Source organism: Oncorhynchus kisutch, linkage group LG22, assembly GCF_002021735.2.
Source record: "Oncorhynchus kisutch isolate 150728-3 linkage group LG22, Okis_V2, whole genome shotgun sequence".
In the NCBI taxonomy this organism is placed as follows: domain Eukaryota; kingdom Metazoa; phylum Chordata; class Actinopteri; order Salmoniformes; family Salmonidae; genus Oncorhynchus; species Oncorhynchus kisutch.
The window spans coordinates 37,986,973-38,007,705 of record NC_034195.2 but is presented as its reverse complement, the minus strand read 5'-3'; the positions used below and the strand labels follow the sequence as shown (position 1 = coordinate 38,007,705).

Sequence of the window (20,733 nt, the reverse complement as noted above, 5' to 3'; positions counted from 1 at the left end):
GAGGGGGATAGAGAAAGAGAGAGACATGTACATACCATATTGTCAACATGTATGTGCAACAACAGAAAATGTCCCTAACCTGATTGATAGCCCTATGCCATAGATAGCCATGGCTGCATCCCAATAATATTGCCTTTCTCCTAAAGTGTACACTTGTTCACTAGGTTACTTCAGACAAATTTAAAAGCATTGGATTGGTGGAGGCTTGGGCTAGTGGGATGTTCCACCATATTAGTCAGTAAAGGGAAGTAAACTATCACACACTCTGGGGGGAAGGAGAGATAATTGGGACAATATATATTTCTAATTTAACTGTAAATCATCCCGATATGGGGCACTGTTGATATCTGTGGGATTGAGGGAGAGTATTTTTGGTACATTTGACTGTAGTTCTAGGCTGCTTATCATTGAAGCAACACTGCACCCTGGTGCTCAGTTTACAAACCTCAATCACTATGTCAAAGATCTATCCCCAACCATACATTTCCAGATAAGGAAGGCTACTATATCTAAACTAGTTTTACATATTTGTTTTACATATGCAAAGGTCACACAGTCATGTCTCTGAACCTTTCCTTGATAAACGTACCCTATATCATCCACTATACTATACCTATATAGTGATTGCATGTTGCCATCTAGTGTCTAGATATTCAAACTGCATGTTTCCTCACCCAACTACCCACCCATCCCTTGTCTCATGAATACAAACTACTAACTACAGTATCACGGTCACCATCACCCAAAATATGATGTTCCCCTTACCGCATGCTTCAGGACAATGTAATTAAATTGTAGGCCATAATACAATAGGGTTTGGTTATTTGATTAATCTCAGAGATGGTGTTTACCTTATGATCCTTGCAGAGGTTTTTGATTGAAATTTGATCACATCTGAAATTCTGCATTGGTAGAGCTAATATCTAGGCTAGAATAGGTGTTATTTGGTTGAAATCCATTTTGAAATGATAGCATTTTAACGTAAATACATATAGGTACATAGATAGTCTCACGACGACACGTAATAAAGAGTAGACTCTATGCGATGCATCACATGCGTAGGCTTGTGATTGTGATGGGCTGCCCACTAGGCCTACCAACACATTGTGTCATATTTGTTTGCCTTGCCTTAGTACACGTGCTTATCCGGGTCCTGCGCAACTAATCATGACGCGGGCAGACAGCAAACACTTTTTCCAACAACCTACAAAGTAAACTCAAAATTCAAACTGTGGTGTTTAAAGTAGACTGTAAATAACTGATTTAACATAACACATTGCGTTGCTAGGATAGGTACTATAAATTATGCCTTTGTGGAAAAAACGCGAAATAGCCAGAAGTAAGCCAATGCAAGCACACCACAGAAACCTGAGCGAGCGAACCTTACATAACTGGTGATATTGACCAATCAGATTCGTCCATCTCCATCCTCGTACCTCTGTGGGTGGAGATGTTGGCAAATATATGTATATTTTTTTGTGGTTGACAATGCCGTCTGAAAACGAAGAATATTACAATTGCTTATTGGAATACATTCGAATGATATTGAAACACAAATTTCTGATCAAAACTTTCTCGCAAGATATTGCTATCGGCCTATTTTAGTTCACTCGCTACGACTCAACGCAAGGATTCATTTTTTTCGAACTGCTATAGGGAAACAAGCAAGATAGCAGGTCGAACATCATTTTAAGTGTTATTTTTACTTTCGTGTTGAAAATAATGATCAAATATTAACAATGTCTTACATTTAATGCGCTCTATACAAAGTTGATGCGATCGAGACCTGTCCGTACACTGTATTTATCAGAGGCCACCAAATCAATGCGTCAACAGAGAACTCATCACAATGGACAAATTGATGGAACAAGGTTAGATAACTTTAGTAGCTCTACATTATAAAACCAGCAAGGCGACAGAACCGAAACACATTTTGGGCAGGCGAGGGATATTGTTTTAATTCGTGAGCGTTTTGTGGTCAACGCTGCGGTATCAAAGAAGACTCGTGTACATAACAAGAAGGGACCGCAAGTGAAATGGTCGGCAACACGATCCACTGGTTCAGGAAGGGCCTGCGGCTCCACGACAACCCCTCGCTGAAGGAGTCTATCCGGGGAGCTGACACCCTTCGATGTGTTTACATCCTAGACCCCTGGTTTGCAGGGTCCTCCAACGTGGGCATCAGCAGGTGGAGGCAAGGAAGTTTTCTTTGTTTTGCCACCTCACATTGTGTTGCACTCACACCAAACACAGATGTGTGTAGCTCTGTGTAGGTCACACATCCTGCATTCAGAAATATTTAGTTATGAATGACATGAGTGTGTTTGGTGTGCCACCTAGGCAGTAAAGTAGGGCATCCCTAGAAGCACCACACGGAATAGGATATTGTTATGCAGTGCATGCAAACAGTTATAGTACATTTTAAAAGTAGGGCCTAGTGGTTATGAATGACATCAGTGTGTGTGCCCCTAGGCAAGAAAGAAGGGCATCCCTAAAAGCACCACACTTATGTACACAATTATAGTACATTGACTGCAAATGACTAAGTTATTACAAAAAAATACTGAGAAAATTATTAGCCTACAGTAAATTGAGTTAAACAACTATGTGCAAAAATGGAAGCGATGGCATTCCAGGGGACCAAACTGTTGCAATAACTGCTTGACCTTGAATTCCCTTTCATTTAGCCCAGATACTATGTTGCTTTAGTTTGGACACTTATGACAACTTTAATTTAAAGCATAAAGAGAAGGGGAGAATAGCATACTCGGTTTAAAGAAGCGAAAGGGAGAATGACATGTAGAAAACATACCCTGTATGTGGGAAACTCCGTTTCTAGGACCATAACAATGGTGAGCGTTGTGATGTGTTCTTCATTGAAACGTGTTCAGGAGAGTACATTTCTGCAGGTTTGAGAACATGCGTAGCAGTAACAATGATGTAAGTTACCCTGGAAGGCAGGGCTTAGTAGGGGAAAGGGGGCACTGTGTCATTAGGGTGGTTATGGCACTCTGCTCTCCTCGCAGCTCTGACCTATGCAGCTGTGACATACAGTACCAGTCAAAAGTTTGGACACACTTACTCATTCAAGTGTTTTCTTTATTTTTTACTATGTTCTACATTGTAGAATAATAGTGAAGATATCAAAAATATGAAATAACACATATGGAATCATGTAGTAACCAAAGAAGTGTCAAATAAAAATATACTTTATATTTGAGATTCTTCAAAGTAGCCACCCTTTGCCTTGACGACAGCTTTGCACACTCTTGGCATTCTCTCAACCAGCTTCACCTGGAATGCTTTTCCAACAGTCTTGAAGGAGTTCCCACATATGCTGAGCACTTGTTGGCTGCTTTTCCTTCACTCTGCGGTCCAACTCATCCCAAACCATCTCACTTGGGTTGAGGTCAGGTGCTTGTGGAGGCCAGGTCATCTGATGCAACACTCCATCTCTCTCCTTCTTGGTCAAATGGCCCTTACACAGCCTGAAGGTGTGTTGGGTCATTGTCCTGTTGAAAAGCAAATGATAGGCCAACTAAGCGCAAACCAGATGGGATGGCATATCGCTACAGAATACTGTGGTTGCCATGCTGGTTAAGTGTGCCTTGAATTCTAAATAAATCACAGACCGTGTCATCAGTAAAGCACCATCACACCTCCTCCGTGCTTCACAGTGGGAACCACACATGCAGAGATCATCCGTTCACCTACTCTCATCAGACCAAAGGACAGATTTCCACCGGTCTAATGTCCAATGCACGTGTTTGTTGGCCCAAGCAAGTCTCTTCTTCTTGGTGTCCTTTAGTAGTGGTTTCTTTGCAGCAATTTGACCATGAAGGCCTGATTCACGCAGTCTCCTTAGTTGATGTTGAGATGTGTCTGTTACTTGAACTCTGAAGCATTTATCTGGGCTGCATTTTCTGAGGCTGGTGACTCTAATGAACTTATCCTCTGCAGCAGAGGTAACTCAGGGTCTTCCTTTCCAGTGGCGGTCCTCATGAGACCCAGTTTCATCATAGAGCTTCATGGTTTTTGCGACTGCACTTGAATAAACTTGACATTTTCCGCGTTGACTGACCTTCATGTCTTAAAATAATGATGGACTGTTGTTTCTCTTTGCTTATTTGAGCTGTTCTTGCCATAATATGGACTTGGTCTTTTACCAAATAGGGCTATCTTCTGTATACCACCCCTACCTTGTAACAACACAACTGATTGGCTCAAATGCATTAAGAAGGAAATAAATTCCACAAATTAACTTTTAACAAGGCACACCTGTTTATTGAAATGCATTACAGATAGTGGACTACCTCATGAAGCTGGTTGAGAGAATGCCAAGAGTGTGCAAAGCTGTCATCAAGGAAAAGGGTGGCTACGTTGAAGAATCTCAAATTTAAAAACTTTTTTGATTTGTTTAACACTTCTGGTTAATACATAATTCCATATGTGTTATTTCATAGTTTTGATGTCTTCACTATTATTCTACAATGTAGAAAATAGTAAACAATTAAGAAAAACCCTTGAATGAGTGGATGTGCCCAAACCTTTGACTGGTACTGTATATAGTGTATATTTAAGCAATAAGGCCCAAGGGGTGTGCTATATGGCCAATATACCACAGCTAAAGGCTATTCTTATGCACGACGCAACGCGGAGTGCCTGGAAACACCCCTTTAGCTGTGGCATATTGGCCATATATAAACTGATTACCAACTTAATTAGAGCAGTAAAAATATATGTTTTGTCATACTGCTCTAATTAAGCTGGGGCGGCAGTGTAGCCTAGTGGTTAGAGCATTGGACTAGTAACCGAAAGGTTGCAAGTTCAAATCCCCGAGCTGACAAGGTACAAAATCTGTCGTTCTGCCCCTGAACAGGCAGTTAACCCACTGTTCCTAGGCCGTCATTGAAAATAAGAATTTGTTCTTAACTGACTTGCCTAGTAAAATAAAGGTTAAAAAAAATAAATAATAATAATAATACCCGTGGTATACGTTTCGATATACTACGTCTGTCAGCCAATCATTATTAAGCGCTTGAACCACCCAGTTTATAAATAGGCCTAGCCAATGTAAAGTTCCGTGTGTGTGTGTGTGTGTAATCTGCTCCAGGTCAATGGAACAACTGAAGCTTAGACAGGAGTTAGCCTAGCCAGCCCTTTAGAGGCTTCGTCTGGAGAGCGTTTGTTTGACCTGCAGTCGGAGTGCGCTGTCCAGAGGACATAAACCGTTACCATTAGATAATTGTAACAACGCCAGAAATATTCATTAAAATGTATGCACGTTTTAGTCATAGACATTGTTTCTGTTACTATATATTTTTCTGAATGGTTTGCTTCATCTGATCATCAGGGCCGCCTCCAGAATGAATCACTTGGACTGGATTTGATTTCCATAAGGGGGTACGTGTTTATTCATGGGACCTCCTATGTGTGCATGCGCTACACAGTAAAACATGTTTAAATTAGAATCGCTGGACCTCGAGCTAATGACCAGTTATTCTGACTAAAACATTCTAACAATGTAATTAATACATTTCATATATGGTATTGTAAAAATAATCATTTGGTTGTGTTTATGAATAACTTATACAATAATACAAAAGCATGAATCAGTTTCTGTAACTGTAAGATGCATGTAAAAACACATCCAGTGCTCAATACAAAATATGTGGAGTGCCTTTTTTACAACTATGAAACAGAAAGGATATTATGTGACGGAACGCGGAAAGAGCTTCTTTTTATAATGACAGAAAAATAATAATACCCCAACCTCCAAGATGCACGGTCAGCAAGATGCGTGGTTAAATAATGAAAACAACATCAGTAGCCTAAACATCATTAGAAGCACCAAGAGTGCTAGATAAATAGTGAAAATAAATCTACGCACAATACACCATAATGACAAAGCAAAAACAGGTTTCTACAAGTTTTACTCATTTATTAAAAAATGTACGCAAATATCACAAGTATTCAGACCCAGTACATTGTTGATATACCTTGGCAGTGATTACACCCTCGAGTCTTCATGGGTATGACGCTACAAGCTTGGCAGACCTGTAGTTGGGGAGATTCTCCAATTCTTCTCTGCAGATCCTCTCAAGCTCTGTCAGGTTGGATGGAGAGCGTTGCTGCACAGCTTTTTCAGGTTTCTTCAGAAAGCAACCACTCCCACATTGCTGACTACACATTATCTATACCTGGGCTAATAACTCATTATTAACTAGTAAAGTAGTAGTCATCGTCCCTGCTCAAGCGTCTACTCATTCTGGGTGACTCGAAACAACGTCATCATCAACCTGGCTTTTTTTCTTTGACCTAGATGTGCACCGACAGAAAGAGATCCATCAATCTCAGATAAATCATCAGAGCGAACGAAACAACGCCCCTCTGTCGCCGTAGGTGTAGACCATGTATCTGATGCTGTCTGGACAAAAAGAGTATGGCATGTCATACGTTTTTCTGTCCAGACAGCATCAGATACATGGGATACATATAGTAAAATCAAATTGTATTGGTTGCATACACATATTTAGCAGATGTTATTGCAGGTGAGGCGAAATGCTTGTAGTAAGACCAAGCGACACTGCTTCGCTCGCTAGTTTCAGCAGAGGAAGAGGCGAAGCTCCAAAATCTATCCTGAATTAGCCCAATGTGTTTCTATGGTCATAATATGCAGACCTAAGCTTGTCACCTGTATTCCCGCCGTTGGGACAATGACTCACATTGTTAAAAAGAGACATGAGCATCTCGTCATTGTATACAGAACTCTGGTTTCAGCCAATTGTGAATTAGAATGGTAAGTTGGCAGGGGCACTGTTCGGATGCTGGCTTCCCCTAAAGTAAATTGATGTTTTGCCAAAATTATATAATTACTCCAGTCTAAATAAAATCATTCAAAATACTTTACCATAAAGCTTGGCTTAGCCACAGAGGATCATTAGCTTCTTACATTTTTTTGTTGCTGTGGATTGTTTCAAATCACAAGTGCTTATGCCTATTTGGGAAGCCAGCAATTTGTGCAGAGCGTGTGGCAATAGGCCTAACTGATTATTGAGTTGAGGCTGTCAGTGAAATGCATCTAAAATGTGTGAAGATAATGACTTGAGTATAATTTAAAAGGTTGAGACAAGAATGGGAGGGGTGTGTGTCAAAGATATGGGCGTCTTTCTCCAGAATGCATGTACTCAGCTCTCCAGAATGCATGCACTCAGCTCTCCAGAATGCATGCACTCAGCTCTCCAGATTGCATGCACTCAGCTCTCCAGATTGCATGCACTCAGCTCTCCAGAATGCATGTACTCAGCTCTCCAGATTGCATGCACTCAGCTCTCCAGAATGCATGTACTCAGCTCTCCAGATTGCATGCACTCAGCTCTCCAGAATGCATGCACTCAGCTCTCCAGATTGGCTATCTCTGACTTCCATGTGCTCATTTCTTTAGCCACCCATGGATCACGGTGTACCAATGTGTCCATATGGCAAAGGCTGGTGATCTTGCATTTTTATGATTAACCATGTGACAATTATTTTGAGAAACTAAAACGTTATTATTAAAATGAAACTGTTTACCACGAAAATGCGCATATAAAAAATTATCACAACTGCCACGTAGATTGGTAGGATAAATTGTAAGCTTCCTCAAACTTGAAACTCACGAGTTGCCTATGGTCTTTATTAGAACACCCATTTCACACAGGAGGTCCCGTGGAAAAAACAGGCCTGCCTATAGAAATCAAATGCGTGTCCATCTGATTTGTTCTGGCACCGGCTCTGCAAATAAATAATATACAAGTATTTTATTTTTTACTGGCAAGGAGGTAGGGCAGGCCAGGTCCACTAAGGCCTGTCCATAACACTGTCCCTGGGCCCCATAGCATCTATTTTGTAGTCTGGTAACATCTCACCATTGGACACAGGCTTGCATTCATTTAAATGCAGTTTCCAACCTTTCAATATTGTGTTATGTTCGCTTTGTGGTCACCTTGAATTATCCCACTGTTCAAGTGTATGCATGAAGATGATATTTCTTGTAGGGCCACTAGTTGTAGTAGGGCCACTAGTTACTCTTTCAGATATCACATTTTAAAACCTCCCTGCAGTGCTGCTGCTAACCACCTGACATGTTTCATAAGAGTTCCAAGTAGAGTACAGCTGGTGACAAGCCCCAGACAGCATTTACTGAAGTGTGAATTGAAAAGCACAACAGGAGGACACCATTCTCAGTTGAGGGTATAGGCCAGGTGATGGGATGCCACCCTAGGGGAAGTTAGTCACCTAACACAGAACAGGATGTCAGTCGCCCTCTCTTAACTTGGTTGATATCCATGTTGTCATATCAAACAGTAGGCAAATTTATTGGCCGCATAACACAATGATGACACTAATATATGCCATTTAGCAGACACTTTTAACCAAAGCAACTTAGTCATGCGTGCATCCATTTTACGAACGGGTTGTCCTGGGAATCAAACCCACTATCTTTGCATTGCAAGTGCCATTCTCTACCAACTGAGCTATAGAGGACCACTGTGTTGTTATCAACACTGCCTATGTAGTTTGAGGACAATATCACAGCAGAATGGGGAAGGTCGAGCCGAGGACTGTTGTAGAGGGTCAGTCCAGAAGTCCTGCCCCAGGGGCCCAGGCTTATCACAAAGTATGCTAGTTTACCTCGGCGGAGAACTACTGTTAGCCAGAGATGTTCTTTAAATGTTGATACAGACTTTGCGTTCGCTTACTCAGGAATGTATACTCCCATTCTTATGAGGCCTTGTTGCACTAGCTGTGATTTTCCTGTTGAGGGAGGCAAGTAGCTGTCATTTTGTTGAACTACTTTGCTGTGAGCTGAAGTGTACTACAAGCCTGGGATGTTAGTGACCTTATTGTTAAGATAATGGAATATAAGTTCCATTCGGTCCTGATTGTCCACTGGATGTTTCCACTTGGCGTTTTAAATGGTATGCCAGTTAGGCCAGTTTTATACCAGCAGACAGAGGAGTAGGCCTATGTATGTAGGTTAACTGCGAGGGCATGAATCATTTTGGTGGTGAAATGTTTTCTTTCATCCTTAGCCTAGCCTATATTGTCATCTGTTTGTTTGAGTGATTATGAGGGAAACTGATTGAGGGAATATTCATCTAACATCTTCTAGCCTAACTGATTGACTTGTTGTTCAGGAGGACATTGTTCGATGGGCTAAATCATTCTGAATAATGTGACGAACTGAGAGAAGTAGCATCGCATGTTTGTACTTCCTCTCCACCAGCCCTCTGATCTTTCCAGTTCAAGCTATTATCATTTTGAAGAAGCCAAGGCCTTTGACATGAAGACCTATGATACAACATGCCTCACATGATGGATCATATGAAACATGGATCATTTGTTCAGTCACTAATGTGGCTTTTGGATCATCATTCAACTAAAATACCATGACCTGTTGTTTTCCTGAGGACAAATACCCAATGCACTGCAGTACCCATTAATTTACTGTATTTAACTAAATCAATGCCTAAAACTATTTCCTCTCTGATATACAATCACTTGATTGATCATCCCCTCTGTTTGATTCCAGGTTCTTACTACAATGTCTAGAGGACCTAGACGCCAGCCTCCGCAAGCTCAACTCCCGTCTGTTTGTCATCCGGGGCCAGCCTACTGATGTCTTCCCTAGGCTGTTCCAGGTATAGTCAACAGTCATACTTACTTTACTGTTGTAAACCCATTACACTACTGTACCATACATACACTTACGGTACTGTTCATGTAGCCTATAACTCATAGAAATACATTAGGCTATGTCACATAGAAATACAGTATGCCCCATAGAAGCACTGTCACAGTAACTGTACCGTAAATCCACTTGAGTGGGAGGGGGGGTCACAGTGAGTGGGAGGGGGGGGTCACAACTCAATATTAGGAAGGTGATTATTAATATTTTTCATATTCATTGTATATGTGAAAGTATTTGAATTCCATTGGAATCCATGTTATTTTCTATGAGGGCCTTTCTGTGACATCCACTATCTCTATTTACAACGGTAAAGGTCCCCTATTTATCATGTTGAGTGACCTTGTTCCCCTCTCTCTCTGCTTCCCAGGAATGGCAGACCAGCCAGCTGTCTTATGAGTACGACTCTGAGCCCTTCGGCAAGGAACGTGACGCCGCCATCCAGAAGCTGGCCAGCGAGGCCGGTGTGGAGGTTACTGTCAAAGTCTCCCACACTCTCTACGACCTGGACAAGTGAGTGACACATACACAGTCTTGTACAGCTAATCTTGTGGGGACACACAATTCAGTCCCATTCAAATTGTATTTTCCAGAACCCCATCCTGTACTCTTACCTTAACCCAAAAACCTAACCCTAAACATAACTCTAGCTCCTAACCCTAACCCTAAACATAACTCTAGCTCCTAACCCTAACCCTAAACATAACTCTAGCTCCTAACCCTAACCCTAAACATAACTCTAGCTCCTAACCCTAAAACTAACCCTTAACGTAATTCTAACACTACTCCTAACCTTAACCCTAAACCCCCTAGAAATAGCATTTGACCTCGTGGGGACTAACAAAATGTCCCCAGTTGGTCAAGTTTTTTTTTCATTGACTGTTCTTCTGGTCCCCACAAGAATAGTTAAACACGCATACACACACACACACACACACACACACACACACACACACACACACACAGTAGATATTGTGACAATACAACCCAAGTGATGATGTATTAGCAACATATTCATGAACAATACCATAATGCTAGTGTTACGTGATGCACTAAAAACCTCCATGTCTGTCCATGTGTCTCTGTAGGATCATCGAGCTAAACGGAGGCCAGTCCCCTCTCACCTACAAGCGTTTCCAGGCACTCATCAGTCACATGGATGCCGTGGAATCACCCGCTGAGACCATCACTGCTGAGGTCATGAGGAAGTGTGCCACGCCCATCAGTGATGACCATGACGACATGTTTGCCGTGCCCTCCCTGGAGGAGCTTGGCTTTGAGACCGAAGGCCTGGCTACAGCAGTATGGCCAGGGGGAGAGACGGAGGCCCTCACTCGCCTGGAGAGGCACCTGGAGAGAAAGGTGAGGAGTAGTCCCTTCTTTATATCCCAGCACTACTGAGCCAGTGTGGTGGACACACAGTACTAGGGTTGGGGTCAATTCCATTTCAATTCAGTCAATCCAACCCCCCTCCAAAAAAAACGACCTTGTTGACTTTATTTTCTGAACTCCTTGTCAGTGTGTTGCACTGTGACCCAAACACTAACCTTCTGTGTTCCAGGCATGGGTGGCCAACTTTGAGCGTCCCAGGATGAACGCCAACTCCCTGCTGGCCAGCCCCACAGGCCTCAGCCCCTACCTCCGCTTCGGCTGCCTCTCCTGTCGCCTCTTTTACTTCAAACTCACTGACCTCTACAGGAAGGTGAAGAAAAACAGCTCACCGCCCCTCTCACTCTATGGCCAGCTGTTGTGGCGCGAGTTCTTCTACACCACAGCCACTAACAACCCCCGCTTCGACAAAATGGAGGGCAATCCGGTGTGTGTGCAGATCCCCTGGGACCGCAACCCGGAAGCGCTGGCCAAGTGGGCCGAGGGGAGGACAGGGTTCCCCTGGATTGACGCCATCATGACCCAGCTGAGACAGGAGGGCTGGATCCACCACCTGGCGAGACATGCTGTTGCCTGCTTTCTCACTAGAGGAGACCTGTGGATCAGCTGGGAGGAGGGCATGAAGGTAGATACTGAGGGAAGGGGATGTTAGAGGGAGCGGGTAGAAAGTAGATAGAAAATGTATGACTGTGATATCTGACCGTGTGTGTGTTTATTTACCTGTCAGGTATTTGAGGAGCTGCTCCTGGATGCAGACTGGAGTGTGAACGCAGGCAGCTGGATGTGGCTCTCGTGCAGCTCCTTCTTCCAGCAGTTTTTCCACTGCTACTGCCCTGTGGGCTTCGGCAGGAGGACGGACCCAAACGGAGACTACATACGGTGAGAAGACCCTCCCTACACCCAGTTGTCCACCCCTCCACTATATTTAGCCAGTGTGGTACACAAGTTATTTTCCTTTTGAAGTACTCTCATAGTAATAGACCTCAGTGCTTTATTTCACCATGCTTGTAACATGTAGGACATGCAGAATACCATGACAAACTGCTAGACCACGATGTCACGTCAAAACACTTCAGAGTCTTGGTTAAATGTCCATGCTGTACCCACTAGAAATTTACATTTGTTTCTCGATTGTTCATTGCAGAAGAAGTGTGTCACCGTGGTTCTTTTTTTTTTAAACAATGTAATTTCTCTGTTTGGTTCTTCCAGGCGCTATCTGCCCATACTGAAGGCCTTCCCAGCCAAGTACATCTTCGACCCCTGGAACGCGCCCGAGAGCGTGCAGAAGGCAGCCAAGTGCGTGATCGGCATGCATTACCCCAAGCCCATGGTGCACCACACCGAGGCTAGCCGCCTCAACATCCAGAGGATGACGCAGATCTACCAACAGCTCTCCTGCTACCGCGGTCTGGGTGAGCACCGAGCACAACCTGCTGAAACTACAGCTAATAGCCTGAAAATCCGCTTAGAATCAGCCATTTTATGGTACTTACTGAAATGATTTCAATGATAAGCTATTCAAAGTGTCTCAGAATAGGCATACTGATCTAGGATCAGTTTTGCCTTTTTAAATCATCATAATTAGGGAGGGCAGACCTGATCGTAGATCAGTACGCCTATTCTGAGATTCTTTGCCGATACAGTGACTTTGTTGTCTTTTATATTATCAATATCAATTGTTCTCTATGGGGGTGTGGTAGACTAACTGCACAACTCTTCTTTTGTCCCCACTTCACAGGGCTGCTCGCGACAGTGCCTGCTAATCCTAACAATGGTGGAAATGGTGTGGGGACCTCCCCTGAAGAAATCCAGCATGAGGCAGTCGTTCAAGCAGGTAAAGACCCTCTCCATCCTCCTCGGTTCCTTGGCTGTCCTTACCACAGCAAAACCTGCATTTTCCAAAGAGTAGGGTTAAAGGACAAATTAACTATTTTTTAACCAAATTGAACTTGTCCTTTAACCTGCATGTTATCTGCCCATCTCATCTACATCAAGATTGAACTGTGAATTCATCCATCTCAGATATGTGGGTCGTGGGTGGAAGTTAGAAGAGTCAAAGCAGACACCCATAACCAATTTAATTGGGAACAATATCATGTGTTTTTTTTATTCAGGCAGAGGACATGCTGCCGTGAAGCGTAGCAGTGAGGACCTCACACCGGGGGGTAGCAACAAGGCCCAGAGGCAGACCAGCAACTAGTCCCTGATGTGGAAGGGTAGAGGAGAGGGGGTACCAGCTACCCTGTTGATCTCCAGTAGGCTCCACCAGCACTTGAAGCACTGCATCCTCCTCCCCTGACTCTTCAACTCTACAGGAGCACATCTACCTCAGTGGTGTGAGCAGCAGTAGGAAGAGATGGAGCAGAGGAGAGGAAAGGAGGCTGCTAACATCCCACATTGAACTATGGGGAACATCAAATCACATGATCCCCAAAGAACTGATCGCAGCATCGCGGTCTGTGACATTCAACCTCTGTGGAGAATCGCAAACGCACAGTCGCACTGTTCCCAGTGTTACTAGATAGAGGTGATGGTGTCAGGACAGAAGCCCTTTCGCGAGATGACTCCCAATAGTCTTTAACATGCACACCACCAAACTGTCTTTTTTGTGGTGCTGGGAATACAAGCCTGAGTTCCATTTATCATAAAAGATGATATATACACGTTTGTCCTCTTTCCCCAAAATGTCTATGGAAAAAATATGTGGTCCCTTTGGGGATATATGTATGTATAGAACATGGAGGCACACGTTATATTTACTGAAAGAACACTGGGTGGTGACTGTTTGATCCTGAGGGCATGTTATGTGCAGTCCTAGGCATGGAGAATGGCATCAGCCTCAAGCTGAGGATGACTGATGACCCAACTTGGAATCGTCAGGTCAAATGGTCAGGAAACACTTATTATTCTATGGGGTATAATGCTGTCAGAAGTTCAGAAATATGAGTTTCCAATAACCATTTTTAAGGCAGCATAACCTCTGTAAAAACCTTTTTAAGGGAATGATGTAAACGTTTCTCTATAAGCGTGTGAGTAATTCAACTCAAAATGTACAGTAAAAATGGTATATTGCATGTTGTTGTTTTTTTGTTCTTTTTCTGGTGAAGTTGTAAACCAATTGTTATTTTTGTATAAAGACTGACTGTTCTGTATAGTGCTGTAATAAAAGGTGCAAAGTGTAACACTGGCTCAAAGTAATATTTATTGTAGGCTAATGGTTTGTTTTATGTCATGGGTATGCAAATATTGTTTGTTGTAAAGCTCAATGAGGAATGCAAAGTGAAAATGATGCAAAGTAAAATGAATCAAAACTAAAAGATTCCAATTGCTGCAATGTATCTATGCTGTAATCAGTGGTAAACATGGACAGCCACTTTGGTCACGTTGCATCCAGAAAAAGCCGTTCCAGATGTGTGCGCAAAAGACTATTAGTGTAACGGATGTGAAACGGCTAGCTAGTTAGCAGTTGTGCGCGCGATTGAAAACGCTTGTAGGTGCGAGGGGACTGAGACCTTGAAGTAGTGGTTCCCCTTGCTCTGCAAGGGCTGTGGCTTTTGTGGAGTGATGGGTAACGATGCCTCGTGGGTGACTGTTGTTGATGTGTGCAGAAGGTCCCTGGTTCGCGCCCGGGTATGGGCGAGGGAACGGTCTAAAGTTATACTGTTACATTGGTGCCGTGACCCGGATAATACACTGCATATCAGTGTATTATATAAACACTTGTAATCTTGCAGACTGGTCTCATAGACTAGACGGTATGTTAAGTTTGGAATGGTTACATAAGGCTACAGGCAAAAACAGGCAATAACTAAAACATGGATGGTTAGTGTGGTTGGTTAGGCATATAAGCATACGTCCAGCAACCAAATTAAGTAAAGGTTGTGTGTTTGAATCTCATGGAGAACTTTTGTATTTGAGCTAATTAGCAACTTTGCAACTACTTACTCCTTTTTAGTTACTTTGCAACTACTTAGCATGTTAGCTAACCCTTACCCTAATCCTAACCTTAAAACCCTTCCCCTAACCCTAGCCATTTGTACTTAATGCAATTCGTAACATGTAACTCGTAACATATCATACGAAATGGTTGATGGATATCCACAAATTCATACATACTATACGAAATGTAACATATTATACTATAGTTCTCAGATTTACTTACTGAATAATACGAAATGCTCTGAGACCACGTTGCAACTGTCTGTAAACCAGACAGTTATACCTTCAATTGCTTCGGCGTGTGCGGACAAAGTACAGAGGAAACCTCTGCGGCTCATCGCCGCTGCGTGCAACAACATGGGAATAGGACAAAATGGACAGTTGCCATGGCATTTACCGTGAGAAAACTCATTATTCCTTTTCCCTTGTGGATTCTGTATTAGGCGATGTTATATAATGTAACGGTTTCAAATTTAAGCTATTTAAAACCCAGCATTACAAATTACACAATTGCGTGATTGTTTGCATTATTCAATGATAACAATGTGATAATGTATTATTCATAGAAAATAGGCTCCTTGAAACTCATTAACATGTATACTTGGATCATTAATTGATGCGCATTCTACATTTGTGTCCTAAATGCATAATTAGCTTACACATTTAATGTTGGCCAGTTGTGATTGAAGTCGGATTCCATTATGCTTATTAAGATATTGTACACTTAGTAACTTGATAACACTTAATAGCACTGTAGCAATGGATCTTTTGGATCAGACACTTTTGCATTTCAGTCGTCTGTAACTTCTTTCGACATCTATCCAACATATTAGCCCAACACATTATATATTTTCTGAAATACTCAAGATGTTTCCTAGTCACATAAACAAATGTTGATATCATATTCACAGGAGACATGACACAACCATTTCTGTACTCTGAGTCAACCATATTTTCAGTTCACGTTTGGTAGACTGGGACAGCAGGTTAGATGAACTGGGGCACCATAATTATAATCCTAATTGTACCTCAATTACAATTAAGTAAAATGTTGTGTAATTAGGAAACATCTGAGGATTTCAGAAATGTACCATGTGTTTGGCTAATATCTTGGATAGACGTCTGAAGAGGTGACAGACAGATGACTGAAATGCAAAAAGTGTGCCACTTTGTCTGAATTCACTCAAATAACACTACAAGAACATTTACAGGCTATAGTACTACAAGAAGTAGAGCCCTTTCTAACCTAAGTCCAGGGGGTCGCTAATGTATCTCTTTCCTCCATTGGAAAATACTTTAAGACTGTCCCACTTTAGCTAGATATGGTTGGTAACGTGGGACAGAAAAAAGGCTGAATTACAAAATGTAAACATTATATTGGAAACTTTTTTATGTGTTTTGATGCACCAGTACATATAGGCCTATGAACATTTACATCACAATTTTATGATGTGCTTTATGGGGTAAGCTTCCTGTTTGAAGCTTGCTCTGCCTCCGCTCTATGTCACACCAATGAAGTGGTCTGATTTTGATCATGTTATTTCTCTGCAAGGTTTTAGTAAAAATTATTTAGATTTTCTATTGTCAGACCAGTAAATGAACGCGTCAGGATTAAGCTGTCCCAATTTATATGATGTCCCACTCTTTCCGAATTCACCCCACATGTATTTCAAAATGAATAAAACATTTCAAGTTGTGTTTCACTGCTTTGAGTCCATAGACAGGAGCATTGCGAAAGGATATTGGTCCAATGGTAATGAATGTATAAAATATTGCTTTCACAGGACAGAATTCAAATTATTTTTGGACACTACCACAAATGTCTCCCAACCAGGTAATTTTGATTGATTTCCAATATGAATCCATGGCTTTTAGGTTACAGTGTGCCAACCATTTCGAATCTCACCATACCTTCTCTGCTATGCAATCTGGTTTCAGAGCTGGTCATGGGTGCACCTCAGCCACTCTCAAGGTCCTAAACGATATCTTAACCGCCATCGATAAGAAACATTACTGTGCAGCCGTATTCATTGATCTGGCCAAGGCTTTCGACTCTGTCAATCACCATATCCTCATCGGCAGACTCGACAGCCTTGGTTTCTCAAATGATTGCCTCGCCTGGTTCACCAACTACTTCTCTGATAGAGTTCAGTGTGTCAAATCGGAGGGTCTGCTGTCCGGACCTCTATGGGGGTACCACAGGGTTCAATTCTTGGACCGACTCTCTTCTCTGTATACATCAATGAGGTCGCTCTTGCTGCTGGTGAGTCTCTGATCCACCTCTACGCAGACGACACCATTCTGTATACTTCTGGCCCTTCTTTGGACACTGTGTTAACAACCCTCCAGGCAAGCTTCAATGCCATACAACTCTCCTTCCGTGGCCACCAATTGCTCTTAAATACAAGTAAAACTAAATGCATGCTCTTCAACCGATCGCTACCTGAACCTGCCCGCCTGTTCAACATCACTACTCTGGACGGCTCTGACTTAGAATACGTGGACAACTACAAATACTTAGGTGTCTGGTTAGACTGTAAACTCTCCTTCAAGACCCATATCAAACATCTCCAATCCAAAGTTAAATCTAGAATTGGCTTCCTATTTTGCAACAAAGCATCCTTCACTCATGCTGCCAAACATACCCTTGTAAAACTGACCATCCTACCAATCCTCGACTTCGTCGATGTCATTTACAATATACTGTAGCCTCCAATACCCTACTCAACAAATTGGATGCAGTCTATCACAGTGCAATCCGTTTTGTCACCAAAGCCCCATATACTACCCACCATTGCAACCTGTACGCTTTCGTTGGCTGGCCCTTGCTTCATACTCGTTGCCAAACCCACTGGCTCCATGTCATCTACAAGACCCTGCTAGGTAAAGTCCCCCCTTAACTCAGCTCGCTGGTCACTATAGCATCTCCCACCTGTAGCACACGCTCCAGCAGGTATATCTCTCTAGTCACCCCCAAAACCAATTCTTTCTTTGGCCGCCTCTCCTTCCAGTTCTCTGCTGCCAATGACTGGAACGATCTACAAAAATCTCTGAAACTGGAAACACTTATCTCCCTCACTAGCTTTAAGCACCAACTGTCAGTGCAGCTCACAGATTACTGCACCTGTACATAGCCCACCTATAATTTAGCCCAAACAACTACCTCTTTCCCTACTGTATTTAATTCATTTATTTATTTTGCTCCTTTGCACCCCATTATTTTTATTTCTACTTTGCACATTCTTCCACTGCAAATCTACCATTCCAGTGTTTTACTTGCTATATTGTATTTACTTTGTCACCATGGCCTTTTTTTGCCTTTACCTCCCTTATCTCACCTCATTTGCTCACATCGGAAATAGACTTGTTTATACTGTATTATTGACTGTATGTTTGTTTTACTCCATGTGTAACTCTGTGTCGTTGTATGTGTCGAACTGCTTTGCTTTATCTTGGCCAGGTAGCCAATGTAAATGAGAACTTGTTCTCAACTTGCCTACCTGGTTAAATAAAGGTGAAAAAAAAACACACAAAAAAACAGGGAAATGCAGACAATGAAGCTGGGTTGAAATGCAATTGACCCTTGCACTTTTTATGTAACAAGTATAGATAATACAACTTGAGTTAATCAGCCATTGATAGTTGGAAAGCAATAACCTCTATTAGGAACTTAATAGTTACTAGTTCCAAATGATCATACTTGGCCTACTACCAATCGCACACACAATCCACAACCTAACAAAATGTTTTTAAACTTCAATGAGTCTGGTATTCAAAGTTGGCCATGTAAATAATTTCAGTCGATCATTTAGCCTAATGAAAACAGAGTCAAAGACAGTCAATATAGATATCGAAATGATTGGTTATTTTGTGTGTCACTCACTCCTCCCAGCACAGTCCCGGAGCATGCCCACTTCCTCTGTCAGGATTTCGACAGTGGTGTCGGCCTGGCCTTGCTGCAACCCCTCTGTGACCTGATGGAGACTATCTGGGTGACCCACAGGTCTTTCAGGTAACTGTTGTATCTCATTGTGGATGGTGGGAGGTTTGTGGTACAGTATGATCTGGGCCTTTATTCATAAAACCTCTCAGAGTAGGAATTCTGATCTAGGATAGGTTAATAGTTTTAGATCCTAATGAATAAGATTACATGGATGGGGGGGACCTGATCTTAGATCAGCACTACTCTGAGATGCATTATTAAAATAGCCCAGGACTTTAAATCCAATATATGGGTTAGGAATTTTAAGTGGATCAAAATGGATTAAGTTGTTCATTATACTAGGACAGTCCATCCACTAAATTAGGTCATTACCTTTCCCTTGTAATCAGAACGCCCTGATGCATCCCTGGTGTCACCTTGTCTATCTCACTGACAACGTGGCTGACTTCCACTGTGATGTCTTCTTCCCGCAGTTTGACCAAAGCATTTTTAGAAAACAAGAGAGGTGAGGAAGCATTTTTAATTCTCTGCTCTCTTGGCTCTAAGCAAGTGCAGCACTGTTTCCTTACACTTTGGACTGTTTTGATAAGTGGATATATTCTCTGTTCAGACTGACCAGGTCCACTCCACACACGTCAGGCCAAGTGTTAGAAAGCATCATCAATCTGTCTAAATTGTCCCTTTGTTTCCCTTAACCTCAAACTAGGTTTCCTGGAGTACCAAATGAGATTCAAGAGGAGAATGGGGTTACATTTCAATTTGTAGTTTTCAAGAGGGAGATCTGTGGAGCTGAATAAATACAAACGTTCTGACTATTCTGTCAGACCTTCAGTGCCTTTTTTAACTGGCATTGTGGATTGAGATGTTAAGTTGATGTCGGTTTCTACCCATGTATATCCCGTTTTATTTTTATCATGTTTATTCAGATCTACTCGTGAAACTAACATACAATGTAGTGAAGAACTGTATGAATGCACTAAACAATGTTTACTACACCACATACAATAAGAAGGGTATCCTATCGGAACCTTGTGTTCTGTTGTCCAGTGCAATTCTAATAAAACATCATTATCCATTTGTATATTACAAATGCCCCACTCTGCCTCTCATCTCATGTGTCTGTGACTGCATCAGCACAGTTCCATAACACTCATGAATCAAATTAGTCAACATGTCCATCCCAGTCAGATTTGTTACTGTTAGTCATGTCATGTGTTGTCAAATACAGACAGATTTTCATGTTTGCCCCAGACGATTGAGCCACTGCTGTCCCATATAGTGGCCTTCCTTGTCTGATGCATAATCATGATGTTATCCTCTCCCCTCATCAGTAATATTCTGTTCCTGGAAGTGCCCACGTTGCTATGACTCACCCCATGCCACTCTTGCTCTAACGTATGCTCTGATATTTATGATGATTTATGACTGAAGATTTCATATCATATGGCAATTTACGGTATGGAGTCACCACCCAAAGGCTGGAATGGTTTTAATACTTGTAATTATGATGATTTCAAAAGTGTTTCATGTCAACTGGTGCTTTAAATGATACAGGAAATATATATTATTGAACGTTTATTCCGAATTATGTTTCTTGAAAGGTGTTGGAAAGCCATTAGATTTCTTGCAAATGTTTACTATTGAAGAATGTCTGCAATGTCGTGATGTAAGTTGTAATGATACTTAAATACAGTTCCTTTAAATTCTTCAACTTGCCGTGATATTGTATTTG

General features: G+C 42.0%; 2 protein-coding genes across 3 annotated transcripts; both read left to right on the top strand.

Moving 5' to 3' along the window:
* Positions 1-1,410: 1,410 nt before the first annotated feature.
* Positions 1,411-14,301, top strand: LOC109867143 (cryptochrome-1-like). 2 transcript variants are annotated; one of them, XM_031801698.1, is made up of 10 exons: positions 1,411-2,194; positions 5,354-5,403; positions 9,575-9,683; positions 10,101-10,243; positions 10,819-11,092; positions 11,292-11,744; positions 11,847-11,998; positions 12,329-12,531; positions 12,858-12,953; positions 13,234-14,301. In XM_031801698.1, the coding sequence occupies exons 1-10, from the start codon at positions 2,132-2,134 to the stop codon at positions 13,317-13,319; spliced, it is 1,629 nt and encodes a 542-aa protein (XP_031657558.1). In that variant the 5' UTR covers positions 1,411-2,131; the 3' UTR covers positions 13,320-14,301. The 2 variants fall into 2 exon arrangements, with proteins under 2 accessions (XP_031657558.1, XP_020311695.1); XM_020456106.2 differs by lacking the exon at positions 5,354-5,403 and having other exon boundaries at positions 1,428-2,194.
* Positions 13,940-19,798, top strand: LOC109866995 (dihydrofolate reductase-like). Its single transcript, XM_031801435.1, has 6 exons — positions 13,940-13,994; positions 15,372-15,456; positions 16,843-16,892; positions 18,956-19,050; positions 19,391-19,506; positions 19,708-19,798. The coding sequence occupies exons 1-6, from the start codon at positions 13,940-13,942 to the stop codon at positions 19,796-19,798; spliced, it is 492 nt and encodes a 163-aa protein (XP_031657295.1).
* The last annotated feature ends 935 nt before the right edge of the window (positions 19,799-20,733 follow it).